Source organism: Paroedura picta, chromosome 3 (genome assembly GCF_049243985.1).
Source record: "Paroedura picta isolate Pp20150507F chromosome 3, Ppicta_v3.0, whole genome shotgun sequence".
Taxonomy (NCBI): Eukaryota; Metazoa; Chordata; class Lepidosauria; order Squamata; family Gekkonidae; genus Paroedura; species Paroedura picta.
The window spans coordinates 146,229,450-146,244,745 of NC_135371.1; the positions used below are offsets into that span (position 1 = coordinate 146,229,450).

Genomic DNA, 15,296 nt, shown 5'->3' on the forward strand with positions numbered 1-15,296 from the left:
CCGCTGCTGCCAGTCCACAGGCTATAAAAGGTTGCGGACCACTGCAGTAGAGGAATACTTTTGAGCTTGCCATGTAATATATTCTGAACATGCCTCTATTACAAAGCCTTTGCGTTGCACTTTAAGGCATCTCCCTACTTACCTCAGCAGTCTTAGCATCTTTCTGTAGCCGGTCCAACTTCCCCTCATTGGTGCTCAGGAAGTTACGCAAGATATTGTGCTCATGCAAGCTGCACTCCCGCCGGATCAGCTCCATTCCACGTCCAAGCTCCTTTACGTCCAGCAACACGTTCTCCAGGGATACTGCGGAGAAGGAAGACCACTTGCATTGTCCTAGAGGCCACTCAGATTGGGGAGGGTCAACTTGATTTCCAAGACAATGCAAGGCTCCTAGCACCACAAGGAACTAAAGGCCTCTCAGCACTTGGGCTTCCTCTGTTTGACAAAATTATACAGGTATATATATCTTGCATACACAAATGTACCCCATTATGCTAACTTTCACACACCCATGCACAAACAATATTATGGTCACATACACAGGCTCTGAATCTCCCTTCTCCCTCTTCCCTCAAATTCCACCTTTTTGTCCTTTGTCGCTCTCAGCTCTTCCCTGTCCTCACGTTATTGTCTCCCCTATCAAAATGTAGACTGTCAGCCACTTAGGAGGTAGGAGCTTTTTCTGCATATTGATGATGCTCTTCACCATTCACAAAGTAGATATATTCTGACCCTGCTCATCCCTCTAGAGCAGCCTTTCTCAACTTTTTTATCATTTTGGAAGAGGTGGGTCATATCACCTAATAAATGTTTAACACATTTTTACAATTAAAAATGAATTAATTCCCACCCATTCAGGATACTCTTCCAGGGACATCAAGAATTCCCTGGGTCTCACAAAACTCTGGTTGAGAAAACCTGCTCTACGGCAGGGGTGACCAAGCTGTGGTTCTCCAGATGCTGGCAGGGGCTCGTGGGAACTCTAGTCCATGGGCATCTGGAGAGCCACAGTCTGGCCACCCCTGCTCTAGAGAGTCTAGTTTGCAGGATCTGGGAAACCCAGATCTGAATTCCCACTATGCCACAAAAACTCACTGGATGACCTTGGGCCAGTCACTCTCAGACAAATCTACCTCACAGATAAAGAAAGAGAAATAAGTAGTGGAAGAGAGCTGCATATGCCACTATGTGTTCCCTTAGGGGAGAAAACTGGGATATCAATGAAGTTAATACATGAAGCACCATCCTGTAATACCACAAGAGAACAACAAACAAGGGAGCTACTTACCTGTTGCCCTTGAGCACAACCAATGAAAATGGCTAAAATGGCTTTCATGTGAGCATACTAGACCAATCATATTTCACCTGCCCTTACAAAGCCTCAGCTGTTGGCCCAGATCCTCAGTGTGACCACGTTGCCTGCTGAGTCAATGACCTTCTAGGTGGCCTCACCATTAAATCTGCCTGCCTGCTCGCTACTTTCTCTCTTTCTTTTCTCCCACTCTGTTTATTGGGTGATGACTTGCCATCTGCCTGCCTGACTCAAGCCCAGCTGTGCCTCCAGGATGTTCCTTCATCCAATGTTAGGTTTGCCAACAGTCCTGGAGAAAAACATCTGGAGGCTTAATATGTGGAAATGGCATTGCAGAAAAAATAGCTTTATCTTGCAAATATTGTTGTGTATGCAGACAGTCTGCTCAAGAGCAGCAGTATGCAAATGAAGGATTCTAATGTGACCAATGAGTGGATTCTAATGTGACCAATGAGTGGCTTGTGTTAGAACTTGTATAAACCAATCGGATGGTTCCATTTAGAGCTAATCAGGTTCCTGGTGGGCCAGCTCAAGTGTAAATAAATTCCATGAGTTCCTAAGTTTGTTGATTGGTGTTCCAGTTGGAGTCGATGGCTTTGAAGAGGCTGCATCTGTGTCTTGCCAAACCCACAGACTTAATAAATATAATCCAAATAAGCTGCTGTTAGAGGGACAGAACGAAGATTGGTTTTCTCTAGACACAGCTACCCTGCATGCAATGTCAAAGGTAGTTTTGTAATATGTGAAAAGGGGGATTGAAGATACCGCAAGTGAAAGACCCAGAACTGGAAAGGGAAGGAGCCCACATGGTATCCAGATCTTGTTCTCTGATCAAACCAGTTCAGGGAGGCCCTTACCTGCAGCTGCCTTCTCCACAAAGTGCAGTTCCTGCCAGAAGTTATTGAGCTCCAAGTACTTCTCCTTGACCATCATGGCAATGAAGTGCAAGAGTGTCAGTTTCCGATCCGTCGACTTGGTGTCCAACAACTTTAAGAAGGGAGAATGGGATATCAGGGCACCACCACACACACTCACAGACACACGTATCCATGAAAGTGCAGACAGGTGTGTGTGTGTGTGCATGCTCATGCATGTTCCCACTGGATTTGTCTAATCCAGCAAGAAATCAGGCTGCACAACCCTGCACATTTGTATGAATGCATGACTTCCTATATGCATGTGGGCCTGTGTCTGAACTCAAACATCTGCATAAACTACACTGGGTGGCACAGAAGACACGGGCTAGTACAGAACTTGTGCAAACATACAGTTGCATGAATGTGTGCAGTAAACATATGCCCAGAACCACAAACTATTTTAAATGGCATATCCCTACATCATCCATTTAAAAGCACCCTCTTCCACCTTGGCTCAAATCTGACTCTGACCTTAAGAAATAGGGATGTACACTGGCTTGTGTACATGCATGTGCTTTGGTGTACATCCTTTTGTGCCCTCTCATTACCAGATCAAGACTCTGCAACTTGAAGCCATAAACTGAGCCGCGTTTGCTGCTGTTCATGTAGTTGCCAAGGGCCAGGATGATCTGCAGGGAAAGAACAGCAGTGTCACTCAGGAGAAGATTGTCATAGTGCAACAAGATATTTTACTTCCACGTCCCATTAGAGAACATGGACTAAACAGTTCCTACAGGATGCCGTCAGTTCAGAACATTCAGCGGCAGATATCTCCAGGATTTATATATTAAAGGCTTTACATCTGATAATACAAACGAATAAGGTGTGAGTTCTGTTCTTTGAACTAAAACCAGCAAACCAAACCAAAAATCATCAGAGATTTTTTATCTTTCATTGAAAAAATAGTTCTCTCTATTAAGCAAGTCATCAGAAAATACAAGCACTGTAAAAAGTAACCTTACAGTCATCATAAAAACAAGTGCTAATATTCCTAACATTTCTTAATCACAGTATAGTATTTTAAAAACAAAATATGGGCCCTGGGCCCATTCTACACATGTTGGATAATGTAATTTCAATGGACTTTAGAAGTAGATTTTCCTGTTCCACACAGGAAAATCCAGCTGAGAAAGCATATTGAAAGTGCATTATCCATTGTGTGTAGAATGGGCCCAGAAGATTTCAGGGGTTTTTCTTTTCTCACTAGGGGTTTTCCTACAAGCACAAGTTGCAGAAATCTCACCCAATCTTCTAACACCTCCATCCAGAGAACATCCAGTGCACCTTCCCAGCCTGGCCGGGGCGCAACTTAAGATCTTACGCCTTATGCTCCCCTCTGCTCTGTGGGCACAAATCTGATGGTGGTTCCCGGCCCAAGGGAGGTGCATCTGGCCTTGATCAGTGCCAGGGCTTTTTTGGTCCTGGCCCCTACCTGGTGGAAGGAGCTCCTGGCTGAGCAGAGAGCTCTGCAGGAGTTTTCTCAGTTCAGCAGGGCCTGCAAGATGGAGCTCTTCCGACAGGTCTTTGGGCCCTCCTCGCCATAGTTGTATTATACTATCTCCCCACTTACCCTCCCCGTGAGGCACAGGATATGGTGGGGCCCTGTTGAATTTGGTGATGGGTGGGGACTGGATGGCTGCCGTTGTTGTTAATTTTGAGGGTTGGGGGGGTTATGTTTTACTGTGGGGATTTTTATCGTAACCCGTCATAAGCCAGCTCGTCTGGGAGTCGTGAGCAATAAATCAATAAATAAACTCTTTTGCTTATCAGTCTTTTGCTCTCAAAATCTTCTATGTTAATTGTGTGATGACTATATAGATGAGCCACTGGCTCTTAATTCTCTATGAGATAATGAACAGGTGTGTATGAGAATACATATGGTATGTCTTCATTATCTTTCCTAAAGTAAAGCCAAATTTAGATCTATTCAAAAGCAATTAATCTAATATTCCTGTAACTGTTTTAATTAGCTTTCAAATATTAAAGTGCTCTTAAGCAACCAGAACTCTATGAAACATGCATGAACCCACAAACTCCAGGTGACATGCATGATCAGCAAGAAAGGGGGGTAACAATCAGCTACTGCCATAATGGCTGGTATTAAGTCCTGTAAATCAGGAGTCTGTGGGAAACCACGAGAGATTGACTGAGAAAAGAATATCCCACTCCTCCCCATTGTACAACAGCACTACTCTTCATACTATCTGTGGCTAGCTGAGCAGGAAGCTACTCAGCCCCTAAGTGGCAAAGGAAAATACACTCTGCACGGTTCAGAGGGAAAACAGAGAGAGAGAAAGACACCTCTGACCCCATTCCTCTTGCTCTGGAGAGACCCACCTCCAGCATGCGCTTGAGCTTCTGCGAAGACTTGACAGAGGCTGAGGCCGCAATGATGGCGCTGAGTTGCTACAAAAAGCAGAATTCAAAAAGGGAGTCATTAATATTCGTATTGAGCCTCGGCTGTAGAACTGATAAAGCGTTTTTAAATGGGTTCTGTTCATAAATCTACAATCCAATAAACACTAGGTTCATTATCCAATAAGAAAGGAAGGAAGGTAGGAAAGAAAGAGACATGGCAGTAGTAGAGAAAAATGGTAACAAGATGTAAATAGAACACGGCTGAATCTATCCACCAGAGGTTAAGCTGTTGGTATAGACCAGGGGTAGTCAAACTGCGGCCCTCCAGATGTCCATGGACTCCATGAATTCACATCAAATTCAATGGGGGTTGTTCCAAAGTATATGCATGTATGATTGCAACCTTGCTTCTTCCATAAATGGATGATATTCTCTTGATTACTCTCTGTTTAACTATATGGAAAGGCACAGAAGTAACCAGACTCATTAGAAAATGCAGGAGTTCTAATCCCCTGAATCCTCCACATCCTTTCCAAGAGTTGAGGACAACATAAGAACTGCAGCTCCCATTGAGGAGAGGGAATTCCCATTACCGGCATGAGCATCTGGATGTTCTCATTGAAGTTGCCCAGGAAGGCCATAATGGCCATGCGCTGTGTCAAGCGCTCCACCTTGCTGAAGTGCAGCATGAAACGGTCCTCATCTGACAGTTCTTCCAGTGGTTTCCTCTCCTTCTCATACTGACGCAGCAGTTTGACTTCATTCTCTGTTGGGAGGAAGCGCATAAGGCACTCCACAAAGTCCACCGGCAAGGTCTTCAAGTCGAACCTGAAACACGGATCGGCAAAAACAGCCTCATGTTAGAAGACAAAGGGATTGTTTCTGAGCAGAGGCACCACTTCAAATGCTCTACAGGTGAAGGGACACTCAAGTGCTCTACAGGTGCTCTACAGGTGAAGGGACACACAAGTGCTCTACAGGTGCTCTACAGGTGAAGGGACACACAAAGTAGCACACGCACGTATGGATGGCTTTGCAGATCTCCTCAGTGGTTCTCCCTGCTTTGCGCAGTGTGATGGCAAGGTTCTTGGCCCGGTTGGCCTCCAAGAGGGTGACCCTGTTGACCGCTTTATGAGATGCCTTGTTTTTAGAGCACAGGAGGTCGATGGCAGGTCCCTGTGCTTTGGTCTTAAAGAGCTCCTCGAACTTGTCCAGGTCAAGGTCCTAAAAGAGGAATGAGAACCCAAAGAGCTGATACTGTTAAGTCACAGCCAGAAGTAACCCTTGTCAACATTAGTCAGTTCCCCAAAGTGTGTTCTGCTACGATAGCTATTCTGGAAAGTTTACCAGTCTGTGCAGAGCAGCATGAAGATTTCAGTCACCCTCTTGCTTACCAGTAACCCAGACACGAGAGACAAAATGGGAGCCAGTGTTTGTGCCTCTGTCTCGCCCTCCCTCTGAGCCTGCAAGATCCTTAGCAGGACCCTTCTTATTTACTCAAGTAACTCTCAAGCACCACTAGTTTCACCCCCTCTCCCATACATACCCATGATAAGACACTGATTCTCAACAAGGTCATCAGTCGCCCACACATGGAAACATCCCACAGAGAAAGAAAATATCAGAAGAGCCCACAACTGGCCGTCTTCCAGAGTGCCGCCCTTCTCTGGTTTCCCCCTGCCTACAAGGCACTTCCAGAGAAAGCGCAACGGAGATTGTTTCACACTGCCTGTTTTTACGTGGAACTTCCCTGTGTGTATGTCATGCTTTTATTTACTGCCAGTTCAGTTTTCACATTTGTGTGTTTGTTTTCTGCACTTGTGCAATCATGGTGGAGTGATGGGGCAATCCTCATCAGCTTATGCATTTATTGCTCCCAAAGCCCACTGGCCTTGCCTACCTCATCCTTTTCACTGGTTAGCTGCTTTCCTGTGATAAACTGGTTGTTTCAATTGGCTCTGCTGCTCTTCCTCCCTTTTTGAATAATGTGCAGTAGCTGAAGAATTGGGCCTGGAACTCTCACAAAAATAGCACAAAATCTCCCCAAAAGTGTTCTTTTATGCAAAAAATGTCTGAGTTCAAACATCTGGCATAGTGCTAGTTCTTTAGCACAAGTAATTAGTCAAACACAAGTCTTCCTGTCCCTAGATCTTGTACCCACTTTTGCCAGACTCTTACTTTTCCCTTGGTTCCCTCTTCCTCAGGTCTCCAGGTTGTAAGCAACCAACTGTGAGTGGACCCCACTGTACACCTGAAAACACTGCTCCTCAGGTTTTGGAGAACCTCCATGAACAGTGAAGTGGTCAATGAAAATCATCACCTTCCTCCACTGGTGGAAAGACCAATAGTTGTCAGTGGAGAGCAACCACTGTATACAACCCTATGGCTCTAGCCCTCTTTGCTTTCCTGGGATACCACCTCCTCTTCCTGAACTACTTCTTGTCTCCTCCATTCCTCTTTCCCAGTCAATTCTTTCTTCGACATCCCTCCTCTAGGCTCCCTGTCCATTACCATCTCTACCTCCTTAGTTAGCTGAGAGCTTAATATTCCAAGCTCTTATTCCAGCTTAGCCAATCAGTGCCATCAGGGAATCAGAGAATTCACAGCCACAAGTATAACGCAGCGGAGTTAGCGAAACAGCAAATATGAATTGAGAGAACAGCAGACAGGAAACCATGCAGACACGAGCCACGATGCCTTGGTATTGCCTTCGCCTTTCCCCTCACCTCTAAGATTTTCTCATCATCCAGTTCACTGAAGACTGTGCCACTGATCTGGTTGGGCTTCAGTGCTGTCCAGTTAAAGACTGGCAAGCGGAATTTGGTCTTGATGGGCTTCTTAATCCGGATTGCTAGAGGCAGAGAGAAGAGAGCACATACATTTTGTATTTGATTATGCAAGTGTGGGAGGGACCAAGCCACACCTTAGGTTAGCGATCCCCAACCTGTGGGCCATGGACCACATGTGGTCCTTCGACTAATTGGAGCTGGGCCCCGAAGGACGCCTTCTCCCCCCGCCCTGGCCCTTTACTTCATCCCCCCAGCCCTTTACAACACACTTCATTGTTGTGGCGTGTCTGTATCTTATTTTGAAGGGATGTTTAAACATTACCAAAGCGATCAGAGAGCGCTAGGGCAGTGGTTGAGAGTAGAGGAGTAAACTACCCCCCCCCCCACCGGGCCTCAGTAAAAGGCATTGAGTGGTCCCCGGTGAGTGGTCCCCGGTGTTGAGTGGTCCCGGTGATAAAAAGGTTGGGGACCACTGCCTTAGGTTGAGGTCTGGGGATGGATCCTCTGGCAGTTTTCTACTTGATTTTGATTCCCCCATGGAAACATGCCATCACTTCTTAAAGGTATTCTAAGGAACTTTGGGGGAGTCACCAAGACCATGCATGACTGAGAGCAGACATCTCCTTCCCACTGTTTTGTGTTATACAGAACAAGAGCAAGGAATAAAAAGCAGTCAACAAAGCCAGTAGCATCTTAAAAGCTGAAAACGTACATCAATAGCCCCCCCCAATCATTAGTCTGATAAAATCCATACTTGCAATCTCACACTAAGCAAAAACAAACCTTGTGTGAATTACATATATTGCTAAATATATGGATATCTTTTCATGATTTATTCTGTATTTTTATCATTGTCCCTCATTTTCTCTGGATTCACATGTAAATGAATAACTTGTAGATTAATAATTAACTCTTGTAAAGAGTAATTAACACATGGAATTCACTGCCACAGGAAATGGTGGTGGCTACAAGCCTAGACAGCTTCAGGAGGGGACTGGATAAAGATATGGAGCAGAGGTTCATCAGTGGCTGTTGGCCACAAGGTATAGATGGAACCCTGTCTGGGGCTGTGATGCTCTGTATTCTTGGGGCTTGGGGGGGAAACAGGGGGCTTCTGGAGTTCTGGCCCCACTGATGGATCTCCTGAAGGTACCTGGGTTTTATTGATTATTTTATTCATTTAATTATTTTATTCATTTAATTATTTTATTCATTCATTTATTTAGACCACTGTGTAACAGAGTGTTGGAGTGGCTGGGCCCATTGGCCTGATCCCTTTGGTTTTATGTCATGGCAGAGAGGAATCTATGCTTTAATACCCCACCCTCCAACTAATGGAAATATATTCAGCTACCCTCTGGCTTCTGAGATTTCAGCAGACATCGTGTACACATTTTCAAGAACATTTTTGTGCTCACAAGACTAAGAAACTTTATTTTAAAAAATTAAAAACTGAATTTGTATACAGTGCTTATGTGTTTTTTCCTGTGCCCTGGAAGAATGCTGAAAGTCATCCTCGTTGTTTACATCAGTGGTCACAAACTTCAGGGCACACAGCAGGCATAGAAAGCAAGAGCGCTGTGGTTCTTGTTTCTCTCTGCATATATGCAAGGTCAGGTCACTCACAAGTAGAGGAAAGTCCTCAGGCTCTGACTCTTGGTTTGTTCCTAGATAAAATACACACCTCCTGGTGTTCATTTTATATTCCCTGTACCAGATCTCTTGGTCTGCTACCCATAGCCCTAGACCTTACATGGATACGGTCTTAATTCTGGATCCCTGTTTCTATTCTGTCCTAGGTTTGCAATTCAGTAAGCCTCATGCTGCTTGCTCAACTGGTTCCTGAACTGACAAGCTTGAAGATCAGTGGTTGACATCACTCTTTTGAGGCTTTTACCACAGTCTCTGGGTAGAGCGGTGATGCTAGGATGATGGCCTGTGATGAATACCTGATAGCCCCATAGTGAGCACCACAGAAGGTGACATGCCAGGAAGTGGCGGAGCCGGTGGGCACTTATCTATGAATTGAAAGAAACACAGGGTCAGGCACTGTAGCAATTCAATTAACCTGTATAAAAAGACGCTATTTTCTTTGCTCTGCGGTACAAACTTACCCGGTAGTGGAGGAGGGGGTGGGGGAAGAGGTGGTGGAGGGGGTGGGGGTGGAGGGGCCGCCTCCATAGGAGGCAGGGCAGGGAGGCGGAGGTCATCCTCTGGAAGGTTGCTGAAGTTGAGCTCCACCTCCTGAGATGGCGGCAGTGGCAGGTGGTCTCCCCCTGTTGGATGTGAGGTATAGCGATGCCGGAAGGCCTCCTCTTTCTCCTTGATGATCCTGCGCAGTGTGTGCACCTGGTTGCTTGCACTCTCATAGGTCTCCTGTCCCAGGGCACACAAACGGATGAAGGCGCTTTCCTTCTCTGATGGCCATTCTCTACTTAGTTCCCACTCAGGGGCAGTCTGACTATTTCATTTACGGGGGAATTTCCTGAAGGGCTGCTACCCTAGAGGGTCATTAGTGGCCCTAGAAGGGAGGTAAGTCTAGGCTTCTGTTCTCCCTGAAACATGCAGTTTTCCACATGCAGTGAAGCATGCCTGCCATTGGTTTTCTTCTTCCGTCCCCGCATCTCCCAAATACGAGTTTACATATTACTGAAAGTCTTACAGAAAGAAAGAGGTCTTTCCAGCTTGATCATGATAATGAGAGTTCTGCTAGAGGATAAAAGGAGGCTGTTTTTCACGTGTAGTAGCTTATACTTTTAAACCACAGAGCGAGCATGTCAGGTGGCTGAGGTCTAGCATCACCTACTTCCCTGGCAAAATAAGCTTTCTATATGCAGAGATCTTTTCACTGAGAAGCCACTGGAAAGCTTGTTTGGGTCTAGGATTCCCAAGAATGCAATTTGAAACCCACTTTCTTAAGTCAGAGGAAGGAGCTCTGCTTTGACCGAAGTCCCATATCCTATTCTTTTCTTACCCACGCACCTTAACAATCTCCAGTTCCTTCTCCCGTTGTAGTAGTTGCTTCTCCAGCTCTGCCACTCGCATGATGTTCTCATTTTCCAAATCCAGCAGTTTTTCTGTCAACTGGATTAAAACAGGAACCTCGGATGAGTGTAACCTTCAGCCAAAACATTTCTTCTTTGATTATTTTACCCATACTTTCCCAAAAACTCATATCAGCTTCTGGCCCTTTTGGACGTAGAGGTATTTTATAAAATAATACACACCATGTACTCAAAGGTACAAAGGTACAAAGCAGAGGTGTGACCTGGAAAATACACCATTAGGATCTTGTGTGATTGTTTAAATGTTAATATCAGTCTGGTGTGGGGGATGAAGATGACTCAGATGGGAAGATTTCTTGCTCCCCATGCGGCACTGTGTAGAATGACAGCTAGGTCAATGACGGCTCCCCAAACCAAGATGCAAACCAGTCTTTACTGGGGTGGGGGATTCAGCAGCTGCTGACCCACGTCACTATCCCAGTGGTTCGCTGATGTTAGCCTAATGCAGCATAGTCTTAGCTGGTATCCTAGCAGTACCATCCTAAGCAGAGCAAGATGGGAGTCTGATAGCATCTTAAAGACCTACAAGATTTTGAGATCATAGGATTTGACAGTCAAAATTTCCTTGACTTGACTTGTGAAAGTGAATACCTTGGAAATCTTGTTAGTCTTTTCAGATCTTGCTCTTCTACTGTAACCAGCACGGCTATCCACCCGAAATTGTGCTAAGCAAAGCACACTTGAACAAATTTAGATTGGTTTACCTCTGCTTGGGACTGCTCTGCAAGGCTTTCAGGCTACCATTTGGGTTCCACAGATTCCAGTCATGAAACCAACTAGAGGGAGGTGATCCCTTGACTGAATGCTGAGGATTGGAAGTTCTGTTAACAGAATTCCTATTAGATGTTTTTTCCCATGGAAAAAAATGAGCCATGCATGACTTGGAATGGGAGTAACACCCCCCCCCCACATCATTTTTCTTGATCTGAATCTGCCCCCATTAGCTGCTATTTGTCCCACCAGGAAGGGTGACCACGGTGCTGTCAAATCCAGATCCATTCATAAATGCAAAGTTGCTCAGGAGAGGGATGAAAATGACAGGATTAATTTAAAAGAAGATAAAGATGAGTGTTAAGCAGATCAAATTATTTAAAATCATGATAACAGAAGTAGAGGTATAAATGCAAAATCCAGTTTAAGGATCAAGGGTGAGGTGGGAGGAGGGACGATGGAATGCAATGCTACGGCTGAGGAAGGGAGGGACGTCAGTTCCCGAGCAGATGGCTCCCATGGCTACTGTCCCAGTCTGATCCAGTCAGGCTCTTTTCTCATGATATCTATAGAATAGAATCATAGAATCATAGAGTTGGAAGGCGCCATACAGGCCATCTAGTCCAACCTCCTGCTCAACGCAGGATCAGCCCAAAGCATCCTAAAGCATCTAAGAAAAGTGTGCATCCAACCTTTGCTTGAAGACTGCCAGTGAGGGGGCGCTCACCACCTCCTTAGGCAGCCTATTCCACTGCTGAACTACTCTGACTGTGAAAATTTTTTTCCTGATATCTAGCCTATATCGTTGTACTTGTAGTTTAAACCCATTACTGCGTGTCCTTTCCTCTGCATCCAACGGGAACAGCATCCTGCCCTCCTCCAAGTGACAACCTTTCAAATACTTAAAGAGGGCTATCATGTCCCCTCTCAACCTCCTTTTCTCCAGGCTGAACATTTCCAAGTCCCTCAACCTATTTTCATAGGGCTTGGTCACAAGAAATAGGATGGATTCACCAGAAATAGGAAGTTCACAAGAAATAGGATGGATCAGCCACCTACATGAGATAAGTGCTCTTCCAGCTCTTCTACTTTCTCGAGTGCCACGTTCTTGGTCTCGGCGTCTTCCAGTAGCCCGCCCACATCAAACACATTGTCCAGATAAGCCTGGATCTGCACCTGTAGCTTTTCACTTTCTGTGTGTCTCAACTTCTGAGGAGAGAAAGCGCATTTAGTAATAGGAAAAATAGTCTCAGGACAGAGAAAGTGACCCAAGGTCTGAAGTCTGCCGAACTTCAAAGGACTTCCAGGGAAAAACAGCTGTTCAGACTCTTGGGCCACCACATGGAGTCTTTTCCACATAAGTTTAGCATAATAGTCCTGAGCCTCCCACAGGTCCCTCCCCCGGACATTTTCCATATTCCCAGTTCCTCTGGTGGCACTTCACGGGATGTACGGGAAAGAAATTCAGGGGGAAACAAAAGCATTCTGTCAGCACACTCAGGCAGGTCTGTGGCCAAAAGGCAAGAATAACACCCTTTGGGCATATCTTCAATACAGACTTCACTGGTCACAACTTGTCCTTTCTTCCTAGCATCTTGGGAACTGCAGTTTGGGGAAGATGCCGAGTGTCTTCATGGAACTATAATTCCCAGCATTCCCTTGGGCAGCCTTTCTCAACCTTCTGACCATGGAGGAGCCCCAGCAATACTTCAAGGAGACCTGGAAGAGGTGTCAGCTGGGCACACCTCCCTGCCATGCCCCCGCAAGTGACATGTCACTGGGAAGTGACATCACTACCCTCATTAACAGGCAGGCTTGAGGAGTACTGAGGAGGGAGAAACAAGAGATGGTTTAAAGTGGGAATAGTCATGCAGGCCCCAACCCTCCCAGGTGCAGATACCATGAGGGAACTCACTCATGCTCGGGAGGGGGAAGGGGGAGCAAGGGAAGCAGCTGGTTCCCTAGCTTGTGGCCAAGTCCATTAAGGCAGGAGGGGCAAAGTTACAAGTGATCCTTAAATCCTACAGATCATTTCTCCTGAGGAGAATTGCTGCTTTGCATGGGGGGGGGAGGGGCAAGGGCATGGCAGGGCTGTGTGGCCAGCTGGCATCACTCCTGGGGTTCCTGGAAGCCTGAAGAACATTTTAGGGGTTACTCCATGGTCAAAAGGTTGAGAAAAGCTGGCATAGGCAAACTGATTAAGAGAGCAGTAACAGACCAACTTCAGGTCTTGGATAACTCATCTGCCCTAGACCCAGCTATAGGATAAAGACTGCTCTCAATTCCTTTGTTGACAACTGCTTTCTAAATGTATACAAAAAGGCAATATCTTGTTGCTCCTACTGGATTTATGGGCTGCCTTTGACATAGCAGACCATGCTATCTTGTTGAGGTGCCCAGAGGCAGAAATAGGCATCAGGGGTTGTGCATTAGACTGGTTCAAATAATTCCTCATAGACTAGGACCAAAGAATTGCCATTGGATACCAGTTATCATCAATATTGGCCCTATCCTGTGGGACCCCAAAGGGGCAATCCTAACTCCCATGCTTTTCAATCTCTATGTAAAGCCCTTAAGCCAGGGGTAGTCAAACTGCGGCCCTCCAGATGTCCATGGACTACAATTCCCAGAAGCCCCTGCCAGCATTCGCTGGAAGGGGCTTCTGGGAATTGTAGTCCATGGACATCTGGAGGGCCGCAGTTTGACTACCCCTGCCTTAGGCCAAATCATTTGTAGTTTGCCTCAGTTCAGCACACTCAGTTCAGCACACACATACACTGTTCACTTTACAATGAGAAGCAATCCAGCTAAGAGGACGAGCATGTTTGCTTAACTACTGACCTGTGGGTGAACACTGCATTAGTAATGTTCCCGTCTAGACTGCACTTTAGCACATAAAACATTTTCTAGTGAACTTACTGATAATCTAATGGAACATTTGCTCTAGAAAATAAACACTTCTGCATGTAAAAGGATAAAGAAAACCGATGACTACTGGTAGGAGCATACCCACATGTCTTCTGGATGACCTATTTATTTGTTAAAAGATTTCTGTCTCACACTTCCAGGTAGCTAAGAGTGTCACAAAAGAGACAAGGTCTGGCAACAGTCCATCATGTCATGAAACAAGACAACAGGATTGGCTTGCAGAAAACCCAGCCCTTATTGACCGTGAAAATCCAGGCCCTCATCCCAACAAGCTCTGTTGACCTGCCGTGAAGGATGCAGCCTTTTGGAGCTCCTGGCAGCTCTTCAGTGGAATGTGCCATCTGCCCAGCAATGGCGTTTTTGGACTAAGACCTAGCAAGGCGCATCATTCACATCTCAGTGATTTTGCCTCAAGGATCAATGGCTGCTTCTGGGAACTCTTTTCTCCTACTTTTATAAGCCATTCTAGATAAGAGTACACATTGGTGAATGGGACAGGCATTACCTGTAAGAATTCTTCCAAACCTAGCTTGGTGAATTCATATTGCAGATGCACCCGGAAGTTCATGTCCTCTACTGAATGCACCACAATGTTGATGAATTGCATACAGGCCACCTGCAAAACAAAGAGGGGCAATTTGGGTTATTGTGCACAGTCTCAACCAGTCCTGGCCCTATGGCTCATTTGACCCTTTCCTCCGAAGCAGGGAGGTTTTTTTTTTAATTAACAAAACCTGGTATGGAATAATAATGAACAAGTCCCACTTTCTTTCCACATGTTGGTGGAGGAAGGAATGAAGATGCAGGAAGAAGGTCCAGGGCTATGCAGACAATAAGGGAAAGCATATTTTCAATGTATGTCTGAGAGGGCTGGAGGGGAAACTGGACTGCAATTCTGCATGCAAAGAAGCTGCTTAAGTACCACTGGAATATAGGGAGCAAGTCTGTGCACAAAATTACTGCAATGGTCCTCAACTCTCTGCTGAGACAGCAATCTGGAAGAGTAGAAGGGGGATGTGGAGAAGATAATGCATACGCTCCAGGCCAGTCCATAACTCTACCTTAATAGCAGAGATAAGTGCTCTGTTAGCTGATGTCCAAATTCAGAGCCAACAGAAAAAAGCATGCTGGTCCATATAGGAAAGTCTCTGTTCAGATCCCTGCATCACTGTTGACATTTTTAAAGCTCTGTGAAATTTCATTGCCTACCATTCCA

At 45.6% G+C, this 15,296-nt stretch overlaps 1 protein-coding gene across 5 annotated transcripts in view; it reads right to left on the reverse strand.

Moving 5' to 3' along the window:
* The window catches only part of FMNL3 (formin like 3), a 120,555-nt gene that overhangs the window by 15,952 nt on the left and 89,307 nt on the right, over nt 1–15,296 (reverse strand). For 4 of the 5 annotated variants that reach the window (XM_077328468.1, XM_077328467.1, XM_077328463.1 and 1 more), the window contains 12 exons: nt 14,586–14,696; nt 12,212–12,361; nt 10,359–10,460; nt 9,491–9,752; nt 9,326–9,394; nt 7,314–7,438; nt 5,609–5,811; nt 5,181–5,415; nt 4,567–4,635; nt 2,778–2,858; nt 2,170–2,299; nt 143–303 (listed from right to left, as the gene is read on the reverse strand). In XM_077328468.1, the coding sequence (XP_077184583.1) occupies nt 143–303; nt 2,170–2,299; nt 2,778–2,858; nt 4,567–4,635; nt 5,181–5,415; nt 5,609–5,811; nt 7,314–7,438; nt 9,326–9,394; nt 9,491–9,752; nt 10,359–10,460; nt 12,212–12,361; nt 14,586–14,696 (1,698 nt within the window). The remainder of the gene's footprint in view (nt 1–142; nt 304–2,169; nt 2,300–2,777; nt 2,859–4,566; nt 4,636–5,180; nt 5,416–5,608; nt 5,812–7,313; nt 7,439–9,325; nt 9,395–9,490; nt 9,753–10,358; nt 10,461–12,211; nt 12,362–14,585; nt 14,697–15,296) is intronic. The other variant, XM_077328464.1, reaches the window with a different exon arrangement.